The sequence below is a fragment of the Salvelinus namaycush genome, chromosome 24, assembly GCF_016432855.1.
Source record: "Salvelinus namaycush isolate Seneca chromosome 24, SaNama_1.0, whole genome shotgun sequence".
Taxonomy (NCBI): domain Eukaryota; kingdom Metazoa; phylum Chordata; class Actinopteri; order Salmoniformes; family Salmonidae; genus Salvelinus; species Salvelinus namaycush.
Genome location: NC_052330.1, coordinates 15,611,273 through 15,634,271, shown reverse-complemented (window position 1 = coordinate 15,634,271; position 22,999 = coordinate 15,611,273). Strand labels below are relative to the sequence as shown.

At 45.5% G+C, this 22,999-nt stretch overlaps 1 protein-coding gene across 1 annotated transcript in view; it reads right to left on the bottom strand.

The window, feature by feature from the left end:
• The window catches only part of LOC120019007 (protein enabled homolog), an 82,193-nt gene that overhangs the window by 42,946 nt on the left and 16,248 nt on the right, over positions 1-22,999 (bottom strand). The window contains exon 3 of the mRNA XM_038962190.1: positions 18,464-18,641. Coding sequence (XP_038818118.1) covers positions 18,464-18,641 — 178 coding nt within the window. The remainder of the gene's footprint in view (positions 1-18,463; positions 18,642-22,999) is intronic.

Sequence of the window (22,999 nt, the reverse complement as noted above, 5' to 3'; positions counted from 1 at the left end):
TGAAGAGGATCAGGTAGAGCCCTATATATAGTGATGGTGAAGCGGATCAGGTAGAGCCCTATATATAGTGATGGTGAAGTGGACAGGTAGAGCCCATACATACTGCTGATGAAGAGGATCAGGTAGAGCCCTATTCTTAGTGCTGATGAAGAGGATCAGGTAGAGCCCTATTCTTAGTGCCGATGAAGAGGATCAGGTAGAGCCTATACATACTGCTGATGAAGAGGATCAGGTAGAGCCCATACATACTGCTGATGAAGAGGATCGGGTAGAGCCTATACATACTGCTGATGAAGAGGATCAGGTAGAGCCCTATACATACTACTGATGAAGAGGATCAGGTAGAGCCCTATACATACTACTGATGAAGAGGATCAGGTAGAGCCCTATACATACTACTGATGAAGAGGATCAGGTAGAGCCCTATATATAGTGATGGTGAAGAGGACCAGGTAGAGCCCTATTCTTAGTGCTGATGAAGAGGACCAGATAGAGCCCTATACATACTACTGATGAAGAGGACCAGGTAGAGCCCTATACATACTGCTGATGAAGAGGATCAGGTAGAGCCCATACATACTACTGATGAAGGGGACCAGGAAAAAGTTGGAGAGGAAATTATGACTGATGTACTTAAGGTGAGCCAAAATTACTTTTTGGGAGGCCATCTCGGGTAATGGTTATTGATCAATCATGTTGAGAGACGGGAGGCCGGCTCCCCACTGACCTGAGAGACCACAGGCCCAGTCTAATTACCCACAGTCCTCTACATTCTGCTGACAGGCCCAAGGCAGGAGGCACTCAGAGTGAAATTACACATGACTTGGCAAAACGAACAATTACCATTCCACTCCACATGCATTTTCTGGTCAAATATACTGCTAGAAATGTGGGCTGTTAATATTGTTTACTGTTCAGTGTGCTTCGGTATCAGAGTGGCAAATACATGTTGAACCATTAGTCCTTTTCTCTAGTGACCAGTAGTAAGTAGTAAGTAATTATAGTATCATGTGTTGAGAAGCTTCTGCTCATTTCCAATTAATCTAATTCTGCCAATCAATAATCTAAGTAACAACAAGAGGACCAAAACAAGTCTTAATCTCCACCAAAACATCAGCTGATTCTCTTCGTCTCACCATACAGATGTGAGCCAATTATATGTGTCAACAACAGAAACCTAATGCATCCCCAAGTGTTCCATCACTTTCCCAGAGTGACATTAACACCTTCTGGCTGCCTGTCTCATTACTTCAACCCCAACACTACTACTGTAACACTGCGTGCAACCCGCAAATGAATCCCCCCAGAGGAGTCAGGAGAGTCTCACAGCTTAAGACTCACAAACATGCAGTGTCTAAACAATGGCTTCCCCATTTGTGAGATGGAGTGCTGCTACTGTTAATAGGCTGACAGATGAATGGTGTGTGGGCGCTGGGAGAAAAACGAAGAGTCATCAGGGTACAGATGATTGGCCCTCCTGACTCCCCAGGTTCACTATCCCTAGGCTATAAGAGTTTCACTGTAGTTTGGGGTGCCAATCAGGTTAAGCAGTTGTGATGGATGATGCTAGGTGATGCATGTCAGAACATCTTCCTTTACGGTTACAAAAACAGCTTTAGAGGATTCTAGCTGTCTGTGATGGCAGGCGGCCTGTGATAGAATATTAATGACTGCAGTGCAACCATTCCTGTCTCCCATAGGAAGACAGACATACAGTACAGACATGTAGACAAATGTAATGACAGGACAGGCAATATACACTACCCACAAACACTTGCACCTTTCCAAGGTGGGGTCTTATTCTGGGGCAGAGGGGGAGACAGGGGGTCTAGGTGACGGTAGGACAGTGACCACTCCCCTCTACTCCCCCTTCCCCCTGTCCTTAGCAGGGATGTCAGCAGCAGAGCTTGCCATCTCCATTACCCCAGGGAGGGCCACTGACACACACCCGACACCAGGCCAGCTCAGGTGGCCGGATGCCTCAGCTCAGGTCTGACGTAACATCACCTAATAAAAGCCGCTCTGCTTGGAAACACTACGGCCATAAGCAGACGCAGCGCAGGTCCCCTCCCTCCATAGGAGAAGGTAAACATTGTATTTCTGGCTCAGCCACAATGTTAGGGGAGGCGACCAGGGCTATAGAGCCCCAGACCAGGCCAGGCCAGCTGGCACCTATGGATGAGGTCATCATGGAGCTCTGCCAACGCCTCGGAACTAACAGCCCCTACGGAGCACTAGACCCCAGCCTCAGAACTAACAGCCCCTACAGAGCACTAGACCCCAGCCTCGGAACTAACAGCCCCTACGGAGCACTAGACCCCAGCCTCGGAACTAACAGCCCCTACGGAGCACTAGACCCCAGCCTCGGAACTAACAGCCCCTACGGAGCACTAGACCCCAGCCTCAGAACTAACAGCCCCTACGGAGCACTAGACCCCAGCCTCGGAACTAACAGCCCCTACGGAGCACTAGACCCCAGCCTCGGAACTAACAGCCCCTACAGAGCACTAGACCCCAGCCTCGGAACTAACAGCCCCTACGGAGCACTAGACCCCAGCCTCGGAACTAACAGCCCCTACGGAGCACTAGACCCCAGCCTCGGAACTAACAGCCCCTACGGAGCACTAGACCCCAGCCTCGGAACTAACAGCCCCTACGGAGCACTAGACCCCAGCCTCGGAACTAACAGCCCCTACGGAGCACTAGACCCCAGCCTCGGAACTAACAGCCCCTACAGAGCACTAGACCCCAGCCTCGGAACTAACAGCCCATACGGAGCACTAGACCCCAGCCTCGGAACTAACAGCCCCTACAGAGCACTAGACCCCAGCCTCGGAACTAACAGCCCCTACGGAGCACTAGACCCCAGCCTCGGAACTACGGAACTAACAGCCCCTACGGAGCACTAGACCCCAGCCTCGGAACTAACAGCCCCTACAGAGCACTAGACCCCAGCCTCGGAACTAACAGCCCCTACAGAGCACTAGACCCCAGCCTCGGAACTAACAGCCCCTACGGAGCACTAAACCCCAGCCTCGGAACTAACAGCCCCTACGGAGCACTAGACCCCAGCTTCAAATGCAACTGTTTTGCATTGTTAGGACATTCCCAATTTGATTAGTAACCATGCATTTAGAGACAAAGCTTTCCACAGGGCACGCCTTGTACCGTAACCACTCAGCTTGCACTGAACACTCCGAGCTAGCTGAATGGAGCTAACTGAACACCGGTGCTGAGGAGATGAGTATGAGATGGAGCAGCCAGGCACCGGGTTTGTCAGTCTGCTGATTCAGTCTTTGAAACTGTGTGTGAATTTCACTCCAGCATTCAGAACTATGCCTATCTGTATCTGTTCTGTCAGTACTGGAGGGTTGTACTGGTTGTGTGGACTCGACAGAGCCTGTGCGTCTCTGACTTTGCAGCTTGGAAACTCAGTAACAAATTTGATGTGATTTTTCTTTTCTTACAAAGATCAGCCAAGCACAGAAGCAGAGGTCAAGGCTGCCCTTTCTCTCCTTGCCTTTTCTCCTTCTGCCAGAGGCTTACTGTTGGTTGCTACAGAGCACCAACATATGGAACACAGCTTAGCCAATCAGGAGAAAGAGCAACTGATCTGTGACCAACCATAAGAGGACTCGTGTTCCTTCCGGCGGAACTGTGTCCATCACCCATGGGGACAGTGCATTTAGAGTAGATTACACTACAGGCAACTAACACCTCGTTTTCACTGACACCTCGGATAGAGCATAACAAATGAACGTTATACAATTTACATAAAGACTTGTGTTAGCACTACTTGATAAGAGAGGCACTCTTCAACTACTGCAATGATCCAGAGCATGCTGTCGGCGGTTTAGTAGCCTTACCCTCCATCACTGGCCTACCCATTACACCCATCAGCTGTCCCACTATACAACAACACCCTACCCCACCTCATGGCACCAATACCCAACCAAATCAGCAACCCCTTCACCCACCACCCTACCGGTGCAGCTCTACTCACTGCTGAGGATGATCTGAGCGCGACTGATCTTCTGCTGCGGCTGGAAGCGGCTCACTCTGGGAGCAGGCATGTCTGTGGATGCCTGGGAGGCTTCTCCTCCTCTGTCTCTACAGCCCTACACCAAGCAGCAGCAGTCTCTCCCCCTCACAGAAGAGCTGGAGGCAGCAGTCTTAGGGAGTAGAGCACCAAACAGCACAGCACCAACCCTGGGCTGGGTCACACCAAGGGCCCTCGCTCTCTGGATCTCACTGCTCCTGATGTCTGGTCTCTCCCTCTCTTGTCTCCTTCCCTGATAAGTACAGTGTTGTAGTCTCTGGTAGGCACAGTGCTGGGGTTTCTCTCTCTGGGCTGTGCTGTGCTGTGCAGGGCAGCTGTTCTGTCAGTTTTATTAGTAGAAGTAGTAGTAGTAGTAGTAGTAGTAGTAGTAGTAGTAGTACTAGTAGTAGTAGTAGAAGCAAGCTGGCTGCTAGCGGAGAACCTCACAGCAGCGTGGGCTATGGCAGTCTGGTGCCAAAGAGCATGAGCTCGTCAATAAAAAGTGTGGCAGGCAGTCGGGCGTCACGTCACATCAACCTCCATATCTACTGGCCGAATGATGCAAGGGGGATCACATGGTGGTATGAGTTAAGAAACAAACACATAGCAGACATCCTGAGACACTGTGGTAGGTGTCGGTGTCTGCACCCTGGACCTGGAGCTGCAAAAACAAACTCATTTTGGCTCAGGAATGCAGCTTGTTTCTATGACAGAGTCCCTGGCAAGGGTAGGCCACACACACACACACACACACACATCCCAGACCTGGGTATAAATACGTGTATTTGAGTATTTGTTATTTAAATCTTGTTTTATTTGTATTTGAGTATTTGAATGGTTATTTGTACAAACCAAATATTCGACCAAATTGTACTTGAAAGTATTTTCAAATACTATTTTCAAATACTTGGGTTAAATGCATGGGAGTTTGAGTGCATTTGAGTATTTTCAAATACATTCCAATATTCAACTACTTGAACATGCCACCGAGACAGGCTGTAAAGACAAAAAAAGGCTATCAGTCAGCCCTGCTCCTGTGTTGTTCTCACACACTGATGAGGTCATGGTAAAAGGCATACTCGCTCTGTATTCTTCTCTGTCAACAGGCCATCACAACACGGTATTAATACCACAAAGATGCACGTCGATGAATCTACCCCTGATCCCTGACACCATGCTGGGTTGTGTTGCTAGGGCTGTAGAGGGCAGAACGGGGGCAGCACGGGTGGTGGTTTAGGGGGGCCAGGGGACCCATAAAGAGAGGGACCCCACTGTGTAGAGTCAGTGTGTGTTCAGCTGTTTGTCCCAGGGCACAGACGGGCGTCTGTCAAAATGAAGGTCCAAACAGAAGCTGTGGAGCTGACTGAAAAACACTGTCCCTCCGCCTTCAAAATTGTGTTTTGTAGCCTTACATGGTCCTTTCTCTCACACACTGCCTCCTTTCTCTTCTCTCTATATATCAATCTGTCCACAACCAGATGAAAAGGAGGGGATTACAGCCAGACCACAACACCGACAGGCGTCCAGCGGCCTGACCATCCCTTCAGTCCTGTCCTCTTTTACCCATTTTAGGAGAACAGAGAGGAGTCCGACGGAGGACGGCTGTATGTCTGTCTGTATGGGCTTCTATGGGTTACTGGACATGACTGACCAATCACAGAGTGACCTCAGGTCACAGCCCAGAACTAAGGTCAGCTACTGTCCAAAACATTTACCAGCAGACTGACTTTATACATAGGGATGGTCACGCATGTTAAAGCTTAGATCTGCATAAGGTGAAACAGTGCCAGGTGCATTTGTTATTGTTTTGCTTTTTAAACCGAGGAGATGAGCTTCATGGTACATAGTCTGCTGTTCTATCATGTGTGCAATGATGTTCAATGATGTTCAGTGATGTTCGAGGGGGGAAATAATGTTGTTTGAAGTAGCGTGGTGGTTTCCATGCTAAGGATTCCAGCTTTGAAGTTAGGGTTTAATGTTGGACCTAGACATGGGGAGAAGACGGTTGCTTTGGTGTGACCGGAGGAGGGTCACAGACCTCCATCAGACTTAACCCCTCATCAGTCACCCCACTGATGTGTATTACCAAACTTCACATGGCCTCACCAGACAACAAACACCGCCTTGTCTCTGATGGTAACCGCTCCTTTGTCCTGGTGCACACACACACATTCCTTCCTGGCAAAGAGGAAGAGAAAAAACACACCAATGCTGTTGCTGTCCTGTTCTGACAACGGCTCAATTCACAGCACCTGGGACTCGAGAAGCAGAATGGGTGAGAATATGTCTGCCAAGGTGTGGTCTAGCTGGTTTCTCTGTAAACCAAATCCCACATTAAAAAATGTCCAATACGACCATTTGTAACTTGATATCAAATCATTTCTGGCTAACAATTAAGTACCTTACTGTGATAGTTTTAAATTAAAATGGTCAAAAATAAACAAAAATTGCTTCTTAGCAAAGAGCAATTGCTCAAGCAAGATTTTTTTCTAGGACTGTCTGGGAGTGCTTTGAATGGGGAGGGGGAAACTGAAAACTAGCTGTTATTGGCAGAGAGGTGTGGAACTCTTTCTTATTGGTCTATTAACTAATTCACCAGGCAAGCCTACATCCAACCAAAACAGGCAGAAATGACAGGCAGTCTTTTCAAACAGCTCTTAAATTAAAATGGCATTATCATTTTCACAATTTCACAGTATTATTCCAACCTCCAAGTGTGGAAATATATATAAAACACAGAAGAATCTCGTTTTTTACTGCAGTGGGGCTTTAAGCATTTCCACACAGACAGCTCATAGTTAGATTATGCACTCATGTCTGTCAGCAGGCTACACCACCTTGTCACAGGCCCTATACAGAGCAACCATTACATTTAACCCCCGACCTCCCTGACCCTGACCTCCAGCAGTTCATCCCTTCTCTGCCCAGTGGTCCAGTGTGTTATCTGACTGGGAGGGAAGGCGGCAACAGACATTTTAGAAAAGCCCACATGCCTGAGTCTCAGACAGTAGCAGCACGGTGAGCACACAGCTCCTGTGTCAGCGTCACACTAACCAGCCTAGCGCCGACTGCCTGCCATGTGATTCCAAGGCACACATTTCACTCTGCTAAAATTAGACAAGCTACTGTAGAGACCGTAGAGGCTCCAGGGATATACAGAGCCTTCAGGAAGTATTCATTACCTCTTGACTTATTTCACAGCTTGAATTCAAAATGGATTAAATATTATTTTTCTTCTCACCCATCTACAAACAATACCCCGTAATCAAAGTGAAAACATGTTTTTAGATATTTTGGCAAATTTATTGAAAATGAAATATCTCATTCACACTAGTATTCACACTCCTGAGTCAATGCTTTGTAGAAGCTCTTTTGGAGGTGATTACAGCTGTCTTTCTGGGTAAGTCTCTAAGAGCTTTGCACACCTGGATTGTACATTACTTGCCCATTACTATTTTAAAAATTCTTTAAGCTCTGTCAAGTTGATTGTTGATCATTGCTAGACGTCAATTTTCAAGACTTACCATAGATTTGTAAGTCAAAACTAAATAGGCCACTCAGGAACATTTCATGTCATCTTGGTAAGTAGATTTGGCCTTGTGTTTTAGGTTATTGTGCTGCTGAAATGTGAATACATCACCCAGTGTGTTGGAAATCAGAGTGCACCAGGTTTTCCTATAGGATGTTGCCTGTGCTCAGCTCCATTCTGTTTATTTTTATCCTAGAAAAACTCTCTTGTCCTTGCCGATGACAAGCATACCCATAACATGATGCAGCCACCACCATGCTTTAAAATATTTAGAGTGGTACTCAGTAATGTGTTGTGTTTGCCCCAAACATAACGCTTTCTATTCAGGACAAAAAACATTTTTTTGCAGTATTACTTAAGTGCCTTGTTGCAAACAGGATGCATGTTTTGGAATATTTTTATTCTGTACAGGCTTCCTTCTTTTCCCTCTGTCATTTAGGTTAATATTATGGAGTAACTACAATGTTGTTGATCCATCCTCAGTTCTCATATCACAACCATCATCCTCTGTTTCTCTTCTCCCTCCCAAGCAGCAGTGACAGTGTTCCTAATCAAATCAAGCTTTATTTATACAGCTCATTTCAGATTGCAACGCAACGTGCTTTACAGGAAAAAACGAATACAAAACAATGAAAATAAAAACTGAGATATTTACTACACAACAAACCTAAGGTACAAAACCAAAGAGTGACACAAACTGAACTACTAAAAAGCACCCTAAGGAGAAGCAACGCTAAAAATATGTGTTGTAAGATCTGTTTTAAATATGTCCACAGTTTCGGCCCTCAGGTTCTCTGGCAGGCTATTCCAGAGGCTGGGGGCATAATCACTAAAGGCTGCCTGTCCATGCCTTCTGGTCCTAGGCTTTGGGAGAGTTAAAGGCCAGTTCCAGAGAACCTGAGGGCCCTAAGGGGTATATAACTTAAAAGCATATGGAGGAACAATGGAGCGGCAGGATTAATCAAATCAAATTGTATTAGTCACAGGTGCCGAATACCACAGGTGTAGACCTTACAGTGAAACGCTTACTTACAAGCCCTTAACCAACAATGCAGTTTAAAAAATACGAATAAGAAATAAAAGTAGCATAACAAGTAATTAAAGACCAGCAGTAAAATAACAATAACGAGGCTATATACAGGGGATACCGGTACAGAGTCAATGTGCGGGGGCACCGGTTAGTCGAGGTAATTGAGGTAATATGTACATGTAGGTAGTTATTAAAGTGGGTATGCATAGATAATAACAGAGAGTAGCAGTAGTGTAAAAGGGGGGTGGGGGGCGATGCAAATAGTCTGGGTTCAGGAGTCTTATGGCTTGGGGGTAGACGCTGTTTAGAAGCCTCTTGGACTTAGACTTGGCGCTCCGGTACTGCTTGCCATGCGGTAGCAGAGAGAACAGTCTATGACTAGGGTAGCTGGAGTCTGACAATTTTTAGGGCCTTCCTCTGACACCGCCTGGTATAGAGGTCCTGGATGGCAGGAAGCTTGGACCCAGTGATGTACTGTACAGTACATACTAAACTCTGTAGTGACTTGCGGTTCGAAGGCCGAGCAGTTCCCATACCAAGCAGGGATGCAACCAGTCCAGATGCCCTTGATGGTGCAGCTGTAGAACCTTTTGAGGATCTGAGGACCCATGCCAAATCTTTTCAGTCTCCTGAGGGGGAATAGGTTTTGTCGTGCCCTCTTCACGACTGTCTTGGTGTGATTGGACCATTAGTTTGTTGGTGATGTGGATACCAAGGAAGCTCTCAACCTGCTCCACTACAGCTCCGTCGATGAGAATGGGGGCGTGCTCGGTCCTCCTTTTTCTGTAGTCCACAATCATCTCCTTAGTCTTGATCACATTGAGGGAGAGGTTGTTGCCCTGGCACAACACTGCCAGTTCTCTGACCTCCACCCTATAGGCTGTCTCGTCGTTGTCGGTGATCAGGCAAACTTAATGGTGGTGTTGGAGTCATGCCTGGCCGTGTAGTCATGAGTGAACAGGGAGTACAGGAGGGGACTGAGCACGCACCCCTTGGGGGCCCCTGTGTTGAGGATCAGCGTGGTGGATGTGTTGTTCCCTAACCTTACCACCTGGGGGCGGCCCGTCAGGAAGTCCAGGATCCAGTTGCAGAGGGAGGTGTTTAGTCCCAGGGTCCTTAGCTTATTGATGAGCTTTAAGGGTACTATGGTGTTGAATGCTGAGCTGTAGTCAATGAATAGCATTCTCACATAGGTGTTCCTTTTTTCCAGGTAGGAAAGGGCAGTGTGGAGTGCAATAGAGATTGCGTCATCTGTGGATCTTGGAGCGGGTCTAGGGTTTATGGGATAATGGTGTTGATGTGAGCCATGACCTGCCTTTCAAAGCACTTCATGGCTACAGACGTGAGCACTACGGGTCGGTAGTCATTTAGGCAGGTTACTAATTAATGGCATTAGTGCAGTGTACGCAACAGAACAGACAGCAGCTGCATCTACATTCAGCCTGCATGACCAGAGACTCAAACATAGACCACAGCAGCAGAGGCCTCAGTCAACCATGTCAATACTGGATTTAGCCAGCAGTGAAATAAATAACAAGTCTTGTAAAAAGATTGACTGGTGACTCCATTCCTCTCTTGTCCGATGACGATCACCCAGTCTGGGAGTGAATGATGTTGAGCCGCATGTGTCATTGAAGGCTTATCATGTCTAAAAGGGACACCTATTAGAATAGGAGTATCATCACCTAGGATGATAAGAATATACTGTAGAAAACACTGGGGTGTTAAACCCTCTAGTAGTCACTGCTTCTGGGTGCAGTTCTATGTACGACCAACAGGGGGTAGAGAAGAGCAGAGAATCAGATCCATATCTCAACCACAGTCCTCAAATAAAGTTGCTCACAAACAGGGTTGCTGTACCTCAGCTGTAACCTGTTCCAGTCCTCAGTGGTCGCTGTAGCCCCATCTAGTCAGTCCCAGCCCCATGCTGGAGTATGCTGCTGTAAACAGCTTACTCAACACAATGGAACTTTGACTGAGGCAGGGCCAATTAAAGTGTCCAATCGGACTTCGCCTCCCCTCTGTCAGCCTGGTAGGGCTTTGTTAAGGCCAGGCTAACACGCTCTGTATCCCAAAGCCTAGCCCGGGGGGGCCTGATGAGGCAAAAAGTCCTTGGTTAAGACAGCTCACATTACAAACATTGTTGCAAACAGACAGACAGGGGAAATGGAGAAGGCAGAAACATCCCCACTCTCTCACACACATTGAGGATATCCTTATAGACTCCTTCAAAGTTCCAGCAGCCCCCATGGTCTCCTCCTGTCAGCAGCAGGCTGCACCAGGCTCTGACAGTGTGATAACACCCACAACACTGGAGAATGCCTCATTAAAACAATTTCCATAATCAAGCACATCACTATCAGGTTATTAACACAGGCTATTAGAGAGCAGTGAGAACCAAGCATCCAGCTTCAGAGAGAGATAAGGGCTAGAAGTCACTGGGGTAAACAGGAAATGGTCTAGTCAGGGACAAAGAGATGAAGGACAGGGAGAGAGGCAGAGGGGCATAATGTTATCAGCAGCTAGGCTATTCAATGTTCAGCGTTCCCTTATCAACTGTGTTAAACCTGGATTAATTCATACAAAGTTGGTCAAACCATCTTCTGACCTTCAGTCAGTCATGTTCCAAACACCTTGACAAGGACACTGAAATAGAGTGACTGCACTCAGAGCTGTGGCTGCTGCTATGTGTTTATGACAGTGACACTGAACAGAAGACACACTTTGAAACACAACCACCGTCGGATCCTTTCAAATGGCAGAAGATCCAAGCCTGCTCTGCAACCATCCTACCGAGCCTGCTCTGCAACCATCCTACCGAGCCTGCTCTGCAACCATCCTACCGAGCCTGCTCTGCAACCATCCTACCAAGCCTGCTCTGCAACCATCCTACCAAGCCTGCTCTGCAACCATCCTACCAAGCCTGCTCTGCAACCATCCTACCAAGCCTGCTCTGCAACCATCCTACCAAGCCTGCTCTGCAACCATCCTACCAAGCCTGCTCTGCAACCATCCTACCAAGCCTGCTCTGCAACCATCCTACCAAGCCTGCTCTGCAACCATCCTACCAAGCCTGCTCTGCAACCATCCTACCAAGCCTCTCTACAACAAAAACACACATCCCTCCCTCTGTCAAAAACAGACAATCCTCATTGAGAAATAGCACCAAATCCACTGTGTGGATATTACTCAGGATAGTCCACAAATGAATATAAGGGAGTGCAGACAAGCAGCATAATCTCAGTCTGTTCTAAGGCCTCTCTGTCTGAAGTTACTCTATGGGCTTGGCGCAGAACAGACTGCTGGAAATGGAAATGTAAGATAAGTTGCTGAGGTGGAAACCATTAAGTTGAAACTTTAGAGGGAAGAAACTACACCCAATTCAAGGTTGCCACGTTCACGTCTGTTAACTTCGATCACGGCGGCTGAGGTGAAAGTCTCAGCGGGAGCCAAGGACCTTAGGTAAAACTCGCATTTGATTCCAGTTCATTTTACATCTGATTCACAAGGACCTCAATCATATGATCATAAAAGCATGTCCAAAGCACAATACCTCAGATAACCCTTTATGGGTGGTAGACTGCAACCCGTTACACTATATCTCAGCCAACCCGTTAAGGGCACTAGACTAACAAGGCTCAAGGCTCAAGATTCAAGGCCTGGTTATTCATATTAAATTTGACCTAATGAAACCCATAACGGTAGAGTCTTCCTCAATGAGCTTGACACCTTGTCTGGCTGCCCGACAAACCTGCCTGCTCAACCCCATCCCCTTATCCAGACCATCTCTGGAGACTTTCTCCCATTCCTGACCACTGGCTGCGTCCACTCTGACTTCAAAATAGCCAGAGTTGCTCCCCTCCTCTAAAAACAACAGTCGACCCCTCTGAGGTCAACTACAGACCGGTATCCCTTCTTTCTTTTTTTCCCAAAACACTTGAGCATGCAGTCTTTTTTTGTTTTACCCCTTTTTCGTGATATCCAAGTGGTAGCTAGTCTTGTCCCATCGCTGCAACTCCTGTACGGACTCGGGAGAGGCTAATGTCGAGAGCAATACGTCCTCCGAAACATGACCCACCAAGCCGCACTGCTTCTTGACATACTGCTTGCTTAACCTGGAAGCCAGCCGCACCAATGTGTTGGAGTAGACCCCGTACAACTGGCGACCTCGTCAGCATGCATGCAACCCGGCTTGTCACAGGAGTCGCTAGATGGGACAAGGACATCCCGGCCATCCAAACCCTCGCCTAACCCGGACGATGCTGGGCCAAATGTGTCTCCTGGTTGCGGCCGGCTGCGTCAAAGCCCGGGATCGAACCGGATCTGTAGTGACGTCTCAAGCCCTGCAGTGCCTTAGACCGCTGTGCCACACGGGAGGCCCTATAGCGTACGTTCTCTGACCAACTCTCTCATCTCTTTCAGAACCATCTTCTTAACTCTAACCAATCAGGCTTCAAGACAGGTCTCTCAACCGAGACTCCTCTCCTCTGTCACAGAGGCTGTCCTTGATCTATTCTCCGCTTTCGACACCGTGAACCATTAGATCCTCCTCTCCACCCTCTAAGGGCTGGATGTCTCAGGCTCTGCACACTGTTGGATTGCATCTTATCTTGCATCTTATCCACTGTTGGATTGCATCCAATTCTTATTTCTTGTGTGTTTTTGTTCTACTTTATTTTATAGTACTACTGATATTGATTAATGCATTGTTGGGAAAGAACTTGCAAGAAAGGCATTTCACTTTACTTGTTAGAGCAGATAGACACAATATTTTTTCCATGGGAAAAACAAAAACACCCAGTAGACTAAACTCTTTGGTACTTTAAAAACCTACTGTATGTAAAATATTGCGTTCTATAGCTTGGAAAATAAATGTGACTCTGGATGACAACATAATGACGACAACATGTTTGTTTCCAACATTTGGGCTATTTTTCTGAAGAAGTTAAATCTGCTTCGTGATTTGTTTCCTTGCCACAGTAGTGATATTGGTATCGTCCCGGCCCGAGTACTTGTGCACATGACAAAACTTGAAGCATACCAGAGTTCCCCTATCACACTCTGACCACTACCCGCCAAGACACACATCAGAACGACTAATTACATCAAATTTTACAAGAGCAGGCCGGAGCAGGTCCTCACTAAACATATGACCTCACTCTACTGAGGACAAAAGAGTTATTCTGCCAAACCAATATAAACAGTGGTTGAAAGAGAAATATACGCAAATGTCATTTTTTCAGCTTAGTGAAGCAAAAAATTCAGCAAAGTCAGGTAAAACCTTGATGAGTCATCTGTGTGGACTTTAAACGCTCAAACATTAAAGTGCCTTTGGAAGATGTCTGGCCAAGTACTGCAGTTTTAGTGTTATGCTCAAGTGTGATATGAATGATAAACAGCGTTTGATAACACACTTATAGAGGGTTTCGGCATCTCTCTTGGGTCCTGCCCAAATACCTAGTCACGTTAACCCTTTCCACTATATACAGGTTGAAAATGGCAGATTGTCATTGATAAACACCTGAATTGGAACCCAGTTGCTGCACAGTAACATGCTATACATGACATTAGAGCCAATGTTCCCTCAAATTTTTCTTGGCATTGAGCAAATTTCAGGTCTGCTGCGTGCAAACTTCAATGTTGTGAAAATTCTGTGCAACTTCCAACGCGTGTTTACTGTGAACACCGAGGCTGTACCTGTTTAAGTTATAGTTTTAACAATGGCTAATAGGCTACTGTGGCTATTTGATCATATTGTAGGCCTATCAGAGTGGCCTACAATAAAAATCAATGGAGAGAATACATCCCATAACATTGTAACATGGAAATAGCTGTTCTATCATTCAGCCTACAGTATTAGCCAATGTGTTGTGTTCAATGTAGGCCTACATTCCATGAGACTGAAGAATTCAACAAAATCATGAAGGGCTTGACATTAACCTGTTTATCCACTTGTCCTTCAGAGAAGGAGGTGACTGAAAATTGTGCTGTGTTTGATGCAAGAAACCACTTTACAAAAAAATATGCATTATTCCCATACCATTATTACAGAGAATCAGAAAAAAATATGCTACCCTCTGCCTATTGGCTTCTTAGCTTATTCAAGACTGTCTCAAAATACAACACTACCCATTAAGAAATTTAAAAAACTCTATACCTGACTCTTTTCATAGATGTCTAGAAATGTTCACGTTATGTGCTCTTGTAGGAAGCAATCCCTCCCCAATTGCTGTCTACAATTGATCTAGAACTGGGTTAATAACTCACTAACTAGCAAAGGATATGAACAAAATGTGCACACGTGGCTACATGTAGCTCTCGCATTGATCTCAAAACAAGCACATCTACTCACGACCGCTCATGCTGTAAACACAGTCCAGATGAAAGTAAATGACACAGATCCATATATGGCAATGTTCGATTTGGATATAGGCCTACTGCAGCTCTGATTAGTTATAACGCACAAGTCTGTGTAGATTACAGACTGAGTCATGCGTGCAAAATAATCTTACTTTGATGCGTTCTACAACAAAATCTCTTGCATGGTATTTTTTTTCTTCAGCATGTTGCATTGAAATCTCCACATTCTTTTGGAGAGATTGGAAACCCAAATTGGTCTACACGGACAAGTTCTGGCCTGGTTTAGATCTTATCTGTCGGAAAGATATCAGTTTATCTCTGTGGATGGTTTGTCCTCTGACAAATCAACTGTAAAGTTCGGTGTTCCTCAAGGTTCCGTTTTAGGACCACTATTGTTTTCACTATATATTTTACCTCTTGGTGATGTCATTCGGAAACATAATGTTAACTTTCACTGCTATGCGGATGACAAACAGCTGTACATTTCGATGAAACAAAATTGCCCTCGCTGGAAGCCTGTGTTTCAGACATAAAGAAGTGGATGGCTGCACATTTTCTACTTTTAAACTCGGAGAAAACAGAGATGCTTGTTCTAGGTCCCAAGAAACAAAGAGATCTTCTGTTGAATCTGACAATTAATCTTGATGGTTGTACAGTCGTCTCAAATAAAACTGTGAAGGACCTCGACGTTACTCTGGACCCTGATCTCTCTTTTGACGAACATATCAAGACTGTTTCAAGGACATTACAAAAATCAGAAACTTTCTGTCCAAAAATGATGCAGAAAAATGTATCCATGCTTTTGTCACTTCTAGGTTAGACTACTGCAATGCTCTACTTTCCGGCTACCCGGATAAAGCACCAAATAAACTTCAGTTAGTGCTAAATACGGCTGCTAGAATCTTGACTAGAACAAAAAAAAATTGATCATATTACTCCAGTGCTAGCCTCTCTACACTGGCTTCCTGTTAAGGCAAGGGCTGATTTCAAGGTTTTACTGCTAGCCTACAAAGAATTACATGGGCTTGCTCCTACCTATCATCTTTCCGATTTGGTCCTGCTGTACATACCTACACGTACGCTACGGTCACAAGACGCAGGCCTCCTTACTGTGTAGTAGTACATCATAACCTGGTTCCTCTCTAGGTTTCTTCCTAGGTTCTGGCCTTTCTAGGGAGTTTTTCCTAGCCACGTGCTTCTACACCTGCATTGCTTGCTGTTTGGGGTTTTAGACTGGGTTTCTGTACAGCACTTTGAGATATCAGCTGATGTAAGAAGGGCTTTATAAATAAATTTGATTTGAAAGTGTCCAATATTGCGTTGATTTGATCACAATTGCCACAGTAAAGGGAAACGTTGATCGTGTTAACAGGGAAAACTCTAGAAAGTTGAGTGAAGTTCAACCTCGTGCTTCTCTCCGTGGGCTGACAGTATTTATTCTGCACAGCAGTCCAATGGGAGCTGCGAGGCAGTCTCGGGTCTACTGAGCGCCCGTGTGCAGTTTAGAGGGAACATTGGTTAGAGCTCAGGGTCTGTATTCCAAACATGCAAGACACACCCTCTCCCCTCAGCCCTCAAATTAAGTGGACACCTCTGATCACATATCATGACGTATGATGAGTTGACACTTGCAGGGCGAGGGAGGAATGAATGAATTTTAAATAGACCGCTCTTGCCCGGAAATTCGTCACTTGTTCATCCCACGGTTGTGTTTTCAGTCATCATGGAACCACCAATAGCTGTTGTGTGTGCTTTATATGCGCTACAGTCAATTATAATTGCATTTCATATTTTGGCTAGAAGAAAATGCATCCGCAGACATCGGAAACTAGCCATCCGACGATATCTGGTAAATCGGAAAAATTATCATGTGTAACGTCAGGGAAAGTTGTATGAGCTAGCGAACGTTTCCAAAAGCTAACCAAACAAAAACATAATTACTTTTACGAGACGTGTTTGTGCGGTCATGTGGATTAGTTGCACTTATTTACATTAGTTTTTACTTACACTTGTATGTTGACTTCTCCATATTTATGTTGGCCTTTTCTTAGCAGATGTATAATCATCGTCAATTTAATTATGGGGAGTTTCAGGCCCTGGAGTGAACATAATTGTACACTCGCACACTATCACAAACGATGGCTGAGGGGCTTACATTGCCAACTTCCCTTGCTTCGCTAATTGTTTGGACCGACGGCAAAGATAGCCACAGGGATTCCCCCAAGGGCATAATGCGAGGGTAAGTGGAGGAGGGTGTGTCTTTTACGTGTTTGGAATGCAACCAGGGTCTCCGGTTCACAGCACTGTATGGGTTATAACTGACAGTCGTTATAAAGTTGAGCACCGCGCAACAAGATGCCCCCATCCCTCCCACTGATTGGGATACTTTTGCACATAGTTGTTGACCGAGTGGGAAATGCTGTAAATTGAGAGGAGTTGATCTGAAAGATGAGACGTTGAGTATTATAATAAATACTGATTTGATGTCATACAAGCAAACCACACATCCATGAGTCCAAATGTGCACTTCACATTTCTATATTTGAAAACGCATGTCATTTGTTATCAACATTTATGGTTGATCCACAGTTACAAGGACACGTGTTATACTGTGGGTTTTTCTAAACAGAATGAGTGTTTGTCGTATTGTGAAGAAAAGTAGCTGCGCAACACGCACTTGAATGCACTCATGACTCTATTCTATGTGCACCAACATTACATTCGGTTTGTCTGAAGTGCCTTTCGAAAGCCTAACACGGCAAGATAATATTTTATAACTTAGCTAGCCATGTTGGCAATAGAATAATCTTTCAAATGAAGCTCACCTGACCCAGGTTTATAATAGAACGTTTTGGGATTGCGTAAGCAGCAATTGTGTGAGGGTGGGGAGAGGTGATCTGTCACTCAAACCCTTGGAATCATTTTTTCTTATCTTGCACCTACTCCAAAATGTCAATGAATATTCTTATTATGTTACTGAATGTATCCAGAGTATTTGCAGATTTCATTATTGACAAACGCTGTGAAAAGTACAGTAAACTTAAAAAGGCACATGAAATCAACGGTTTAGTGTTTGGATTCAGTCTTGTGCCAGATTAACTGTTTTGTCCTCACCTTCGGCCTGATAATTTCCCCATGAACTCCAAAGTGTTCTCTTTCAATTGCTACCATGGTCATGCAAATGCTTTTTATACTTCTTCTGTTAGAATCATTTCAATTTGGCCCCGTCCATATAAGCCACAAGCGTAAGGGGGTTAACCAGCTGTGTGTCTGAGCAAAGCCCTCCTAGCCTAACCCATACCCATCTCCTACATCAGCCATAAGGTTTGCATGCCTGCCTACTTTACATGCAGGACACCTCTCACTCCAACCACTGCAGTGAGTGAGGCAACAGAATGGCAACAGGCAAGACCACCTCTCATTTGTTAAAACCCCACAGACAGCTGGATGGATCTCTCAGGTCTTTACAGCAGTCTTCCTGTCAGTCAGTGGATCTTACCTGCACCTGTGTCCTGAGAGTTGAGCACCTCCAGGGCATGCATCATGGCACTGGCGAATACGTTGGCATCCTCCTTGCTGCCAAAGTTGAGGCCGTAGACCTGCCTGGCATCACGCCACTGGTGGAAGGTCTGTGTGGCCTGGTTGTACTTGAGCCCCTTGGGAATGGCACAGTTTATTACCACCTGGAGAAGGAGAGGGGGGGGGGGTGACATGGTTTATTCTGAAGTACTGAAAGGACTATTTGTGTTGCTCAAAACAAGTTTATTGCACTTATGGGGCGAAGGAGAGGTGAGATGGTTTTGAGACAGGTTTTCTGAAGCACAGAAAGAACTGTGTTGCTCAGAACACGTTTATCATGATAACAGGAAATGCAGCTTTCTAGAGCACATGATAGGTCTACTCTATAAAGTGAGTCATTCATTACAGCTAATACACCTGTCAGTCAGTCTAAAAGCACTTAAGAACCGCCACACTCACTACCTCACTACCACCTTGAAATGTTAAATATGTGGTTATTTAATCACTTTGGCATATGACCAAGAAGAAACGCTGTGTCAGTCTTCAGGTCAGAGAAACATGAGCACACCGTTCATAAATAAATGGAGGGAATCAAATGAGCTGCGTTTAGCTCCCAAGCAATCATTCACAGCTTGAGGATCAAGATAGTTATTCAGTTCTAGAATGTTAGGGTTGGCGAAAGCTGTGGAAAAAATACCTATAATATCCGCACCACGTTTATTTTAAATATCTAGAATTGAATTGAACATTCCTTTGGCTCTTGAAAGTGAAGATGTGTTGGTTACTAGATTTATTTTTCCTCTGGGCGGCCAGGCCAGAGATTTACATAATCTGTTCTCTCATTTCTTGTTGATGAGCACACTGGGGCACCCAACGGAGCAGAGAAAACAAACAGGCTGTTGGGTTCAACTCCAGTTAGAGACAGAGGAACAGTAGAGGAACGGCACATAACACATATAGTTCATCTAGCCCCTATCAGAAATCAGCAGTACTGTACCTCAGCCAAGAAACACTCCGGAACTCCGTTAGTTCTTCAGGCTAGTCAGGCTCTGAGCAGTATTCAAGGCCTAGGCTACAGATTTCACTGCTGCAGTCAGCAGTTGAAAGAGTCAGTGCAAAGGGGAAAGTATGCCACAGTATATTGCTACCTTACAGTCTAATAAAGATGCATAAATTGAAGAATAATCTGAAATGTGCAAAGTATATTGCGCCTATTCATTATCTTTTGATTTAAAAAAAAAATGATTTTAAACCAACTAGTTTCAACTTCAGCCATCATACGTGTGTTTCATATAGATGAGTTGAAATGACCATGACAAGGCAACGCCTCAACACTCCAGATAGATAGTCTATCTTCCTGTGATCGATTCTCTGCACTAAACAGATGCAGATAGGTCGAATAATAATAAGCAGCATCAAATCTTCACACGTCTTGCCTCCGTACCGTCTCATTTTAGATAAGTCAATAATCACATCAATATTAATCACACAGTGCGGTGTGTGTAGTGTTGCAAATCTCTGCTCATAATAATTAGAAACCAGAAATCCATCAGAGGGCCTAATTAACATGCATCAGGATTGCTGTCGGATTAAAGTCTTATTAAAAGAGTTATGATGCAATATAAAAACATCTCCATTCATGATCAGTTTATTGACTTACTAAGCAGAGAATGAAGAAGACAACAGAAATCCTACATCAGGTCTGTGTTCGTTAAGCCTTTAGTGGTCCTTGCGCTACTAACCAGTTTGCTGCTATGAACCCACAACAGGGTGTCAACGTGACCTTTCCATGGAGTCCAAGGATCATCTGAACCCAGTTGTAAGAACAGTCAAGTCCCTCCTACATGTTGAGGACACATGTCGCTGTGAGTGTCTATAGGGGTGGCGTGAAGGACCTTTCCCATTGTGTTGAAACAAACAACAACAGCAGGAGAGCAAGGCCTCGTAATGACCTATCCTCCTCTCTTCCCATGGGATGGGAGACGTCAGGGAGAAGACAGAGAGGGTTCTGGGATTGCTGATGAAGCACATGCCGACCGGCGAGCACTCCCTCGCCCTCTCCTACAGGAGAAACGCTGTGTGTTAGATGGATTCTCAGTCACGCCTCGCCGTCATACAGTGTCAGCGGACAAACAACCTCCCGTGACTGTGCGCACACACACACACACACACACACACACTCCTGGGGTCTATGTGCAGTACTCATCCTTCACAAGACATTGCAGGGACTTGAGGGTTTGAATTCTGCGACGCTTAGCAGCTGTAGAAACAACAGCAAGACCTTCCTACTCTGGAGACACTGCACTATAGACACTATAGACACTATAGACACTTCACTCATCACAGGAATGAGACTATTGGATCAGTACTTAGAAACTGTGACGTCTGTTTTTGGATATCTACATCAAATTGTCCTTCACACACATTATAGGTCTACAGCAATTGTAAGGACAAGTGTGAGACCAAGAGAAGGAGAGGGCCAGCAATAGCTTTTTATTGGATTGGTAAAATGAAACCAATAACATTGAGGTTTTTCCACTGCGTTAAATCCTTCTGCTCCAGTTTGCTGCTCTACATGAAGTAATAGACAGGCGGAACAGGGTCAGGCATTCCAGAAATAAGACCTTCAAAGTTAATGGGGGGTAGGAACTCTAAATTAGATTCTTAAAGAGTGGTCAGGGTTTATTGCTTCAGGGGGAACAAATAGCGACTACTGAGTATTTTTTAATAAAGTCTTCAAAGAAAGAAAAACATCAAGAGTGAAATATTACTTGACACCCTGCATCAGGGCTGGGTTTGATGTCATCCTTAACTGGCCTCTGTGGTGGAAGTTCTCTGAGGGGAGCGAGGTGCTGCACTGGGATTCCAAACTTCCTGGATTTACTGGCCCTCATTATGGAAGAAAGTACTTAATTTTAAAAAATGATTTAACTAGGCAAGTCAGTTAAGAGCAAATCCTTATTTACAATGACGGCCTACCCCTGCCAAACCCTAACGATGCTGGGCCAATTGTGCGCCACTCTATGGGACTCCCAATCACGGCCGGTTGTGATACAGCCTGGAATCGAACCAAGGTCTGTAGTGACGCCTCTAGCACTGAGATGCAGAGCCACTCGAAGTGGTCTGCACGCAACTGATTTCTTCATCCCCACGCTCAGCTTTTCATACCGCACCAGCCCGCTCCCGCTGGCTTTCTGTCCGACTCCCACCAGCTCCCGGAAGAACTGGTCACAATATTATCTTAGGTATATGTAACGAAGCTCACTTGCCAGCCATGGTCCCAGCAATTTTGAACCCAATAGGCAATATAAGAGTTGTTCAATTACCAGCAATTCTCACATGGCCCATTATATTAGGCTATAGGTATTACTGGGATACATCAGCCAATAAGACAGATGTAGTTTGAAGAGCGCAGAGTGGGTGAGAGAGCGAACACTTTCTCTCAAGCTACATTTAGCATATAGCCTACCTTTTAGGAGTGGGGCGATTTTCAGACGAAGACAAATATAGGTGATCAATATTTATTTCCAGGCAATTTAGTAAACTTTAGCCTAAATCATATTTAGGAAGTTCATTTCCTTGGAAAGACAACTGCCACCTGGCTCTGCGCCCATGCATAGGCGGCCTACTCCATTTCATTGAGACCACAAATACTGTATAGGCACACTTGATGTTGATCACGCCCAACTAGGAGAGGAGGTAGGCTACTGAGTGTGTGAATAACATGACAAAGAGGTGCTTTTAATACAATAGGTATGCCTAGGATAACACATACTAGCCTAAGCAGAAAGAACAAACAATCTGCGGGACAAAAAATATTTTTTCATCCCAAAGTCATCTGACCGTCCGCAGCACGAAAAATGCAGACTGCACCGTAATGATCTCTGTCAGGGCCCGCAAGTCCCGCAGGATGGAGGTTCTGTTGGAGGTTCTGCGCACCAAAGGGCCCACTGTGGCCTGCGTGTTTATGTCTGACCACCATGCTCCACAGCTCTGTCTCAATCACTGCATGGTCCTGACCAGAAACACGTCACAGTGGGACTAAAAGGCTAAGTCCAGTCACTATCTAACTCAGCAAAGAAATAAACGTCCCTTTTTCAGGACCCTGTCTTTCAAAGATAATTTGTAGAAATCCAACTAACTTCACAGATCACATCTGAACATCACAGCGGGACAGGTACGGGATGGCAACAACAAGTGCCCGAGTTACACCAGGAACGCACAATCCCTCCATCAGTGCTCAGACTGTCCGCAATAGGCTGAGAGAGGCTGGACTGAGGGCTTGTAGGCCTGTTGTAAGGCAGGTCCTCACTAGACATCACCGGCAACAATGGCGCAAACCTATGGCGCAAACCCACCGTCGCTGGACCAGACAGGACTGGCAAAAAGTGCTCTTCACTGACGAGTCGCGGTTTTGTCTCACCAGGGGTGATGGTCCGATTCGCGTTTATCGTCGAAGGAATGAGCGTTACACCGATGCCTGTACTCTGGAGTGGGATCGATTTGGAGGTGGAGGGTCTGT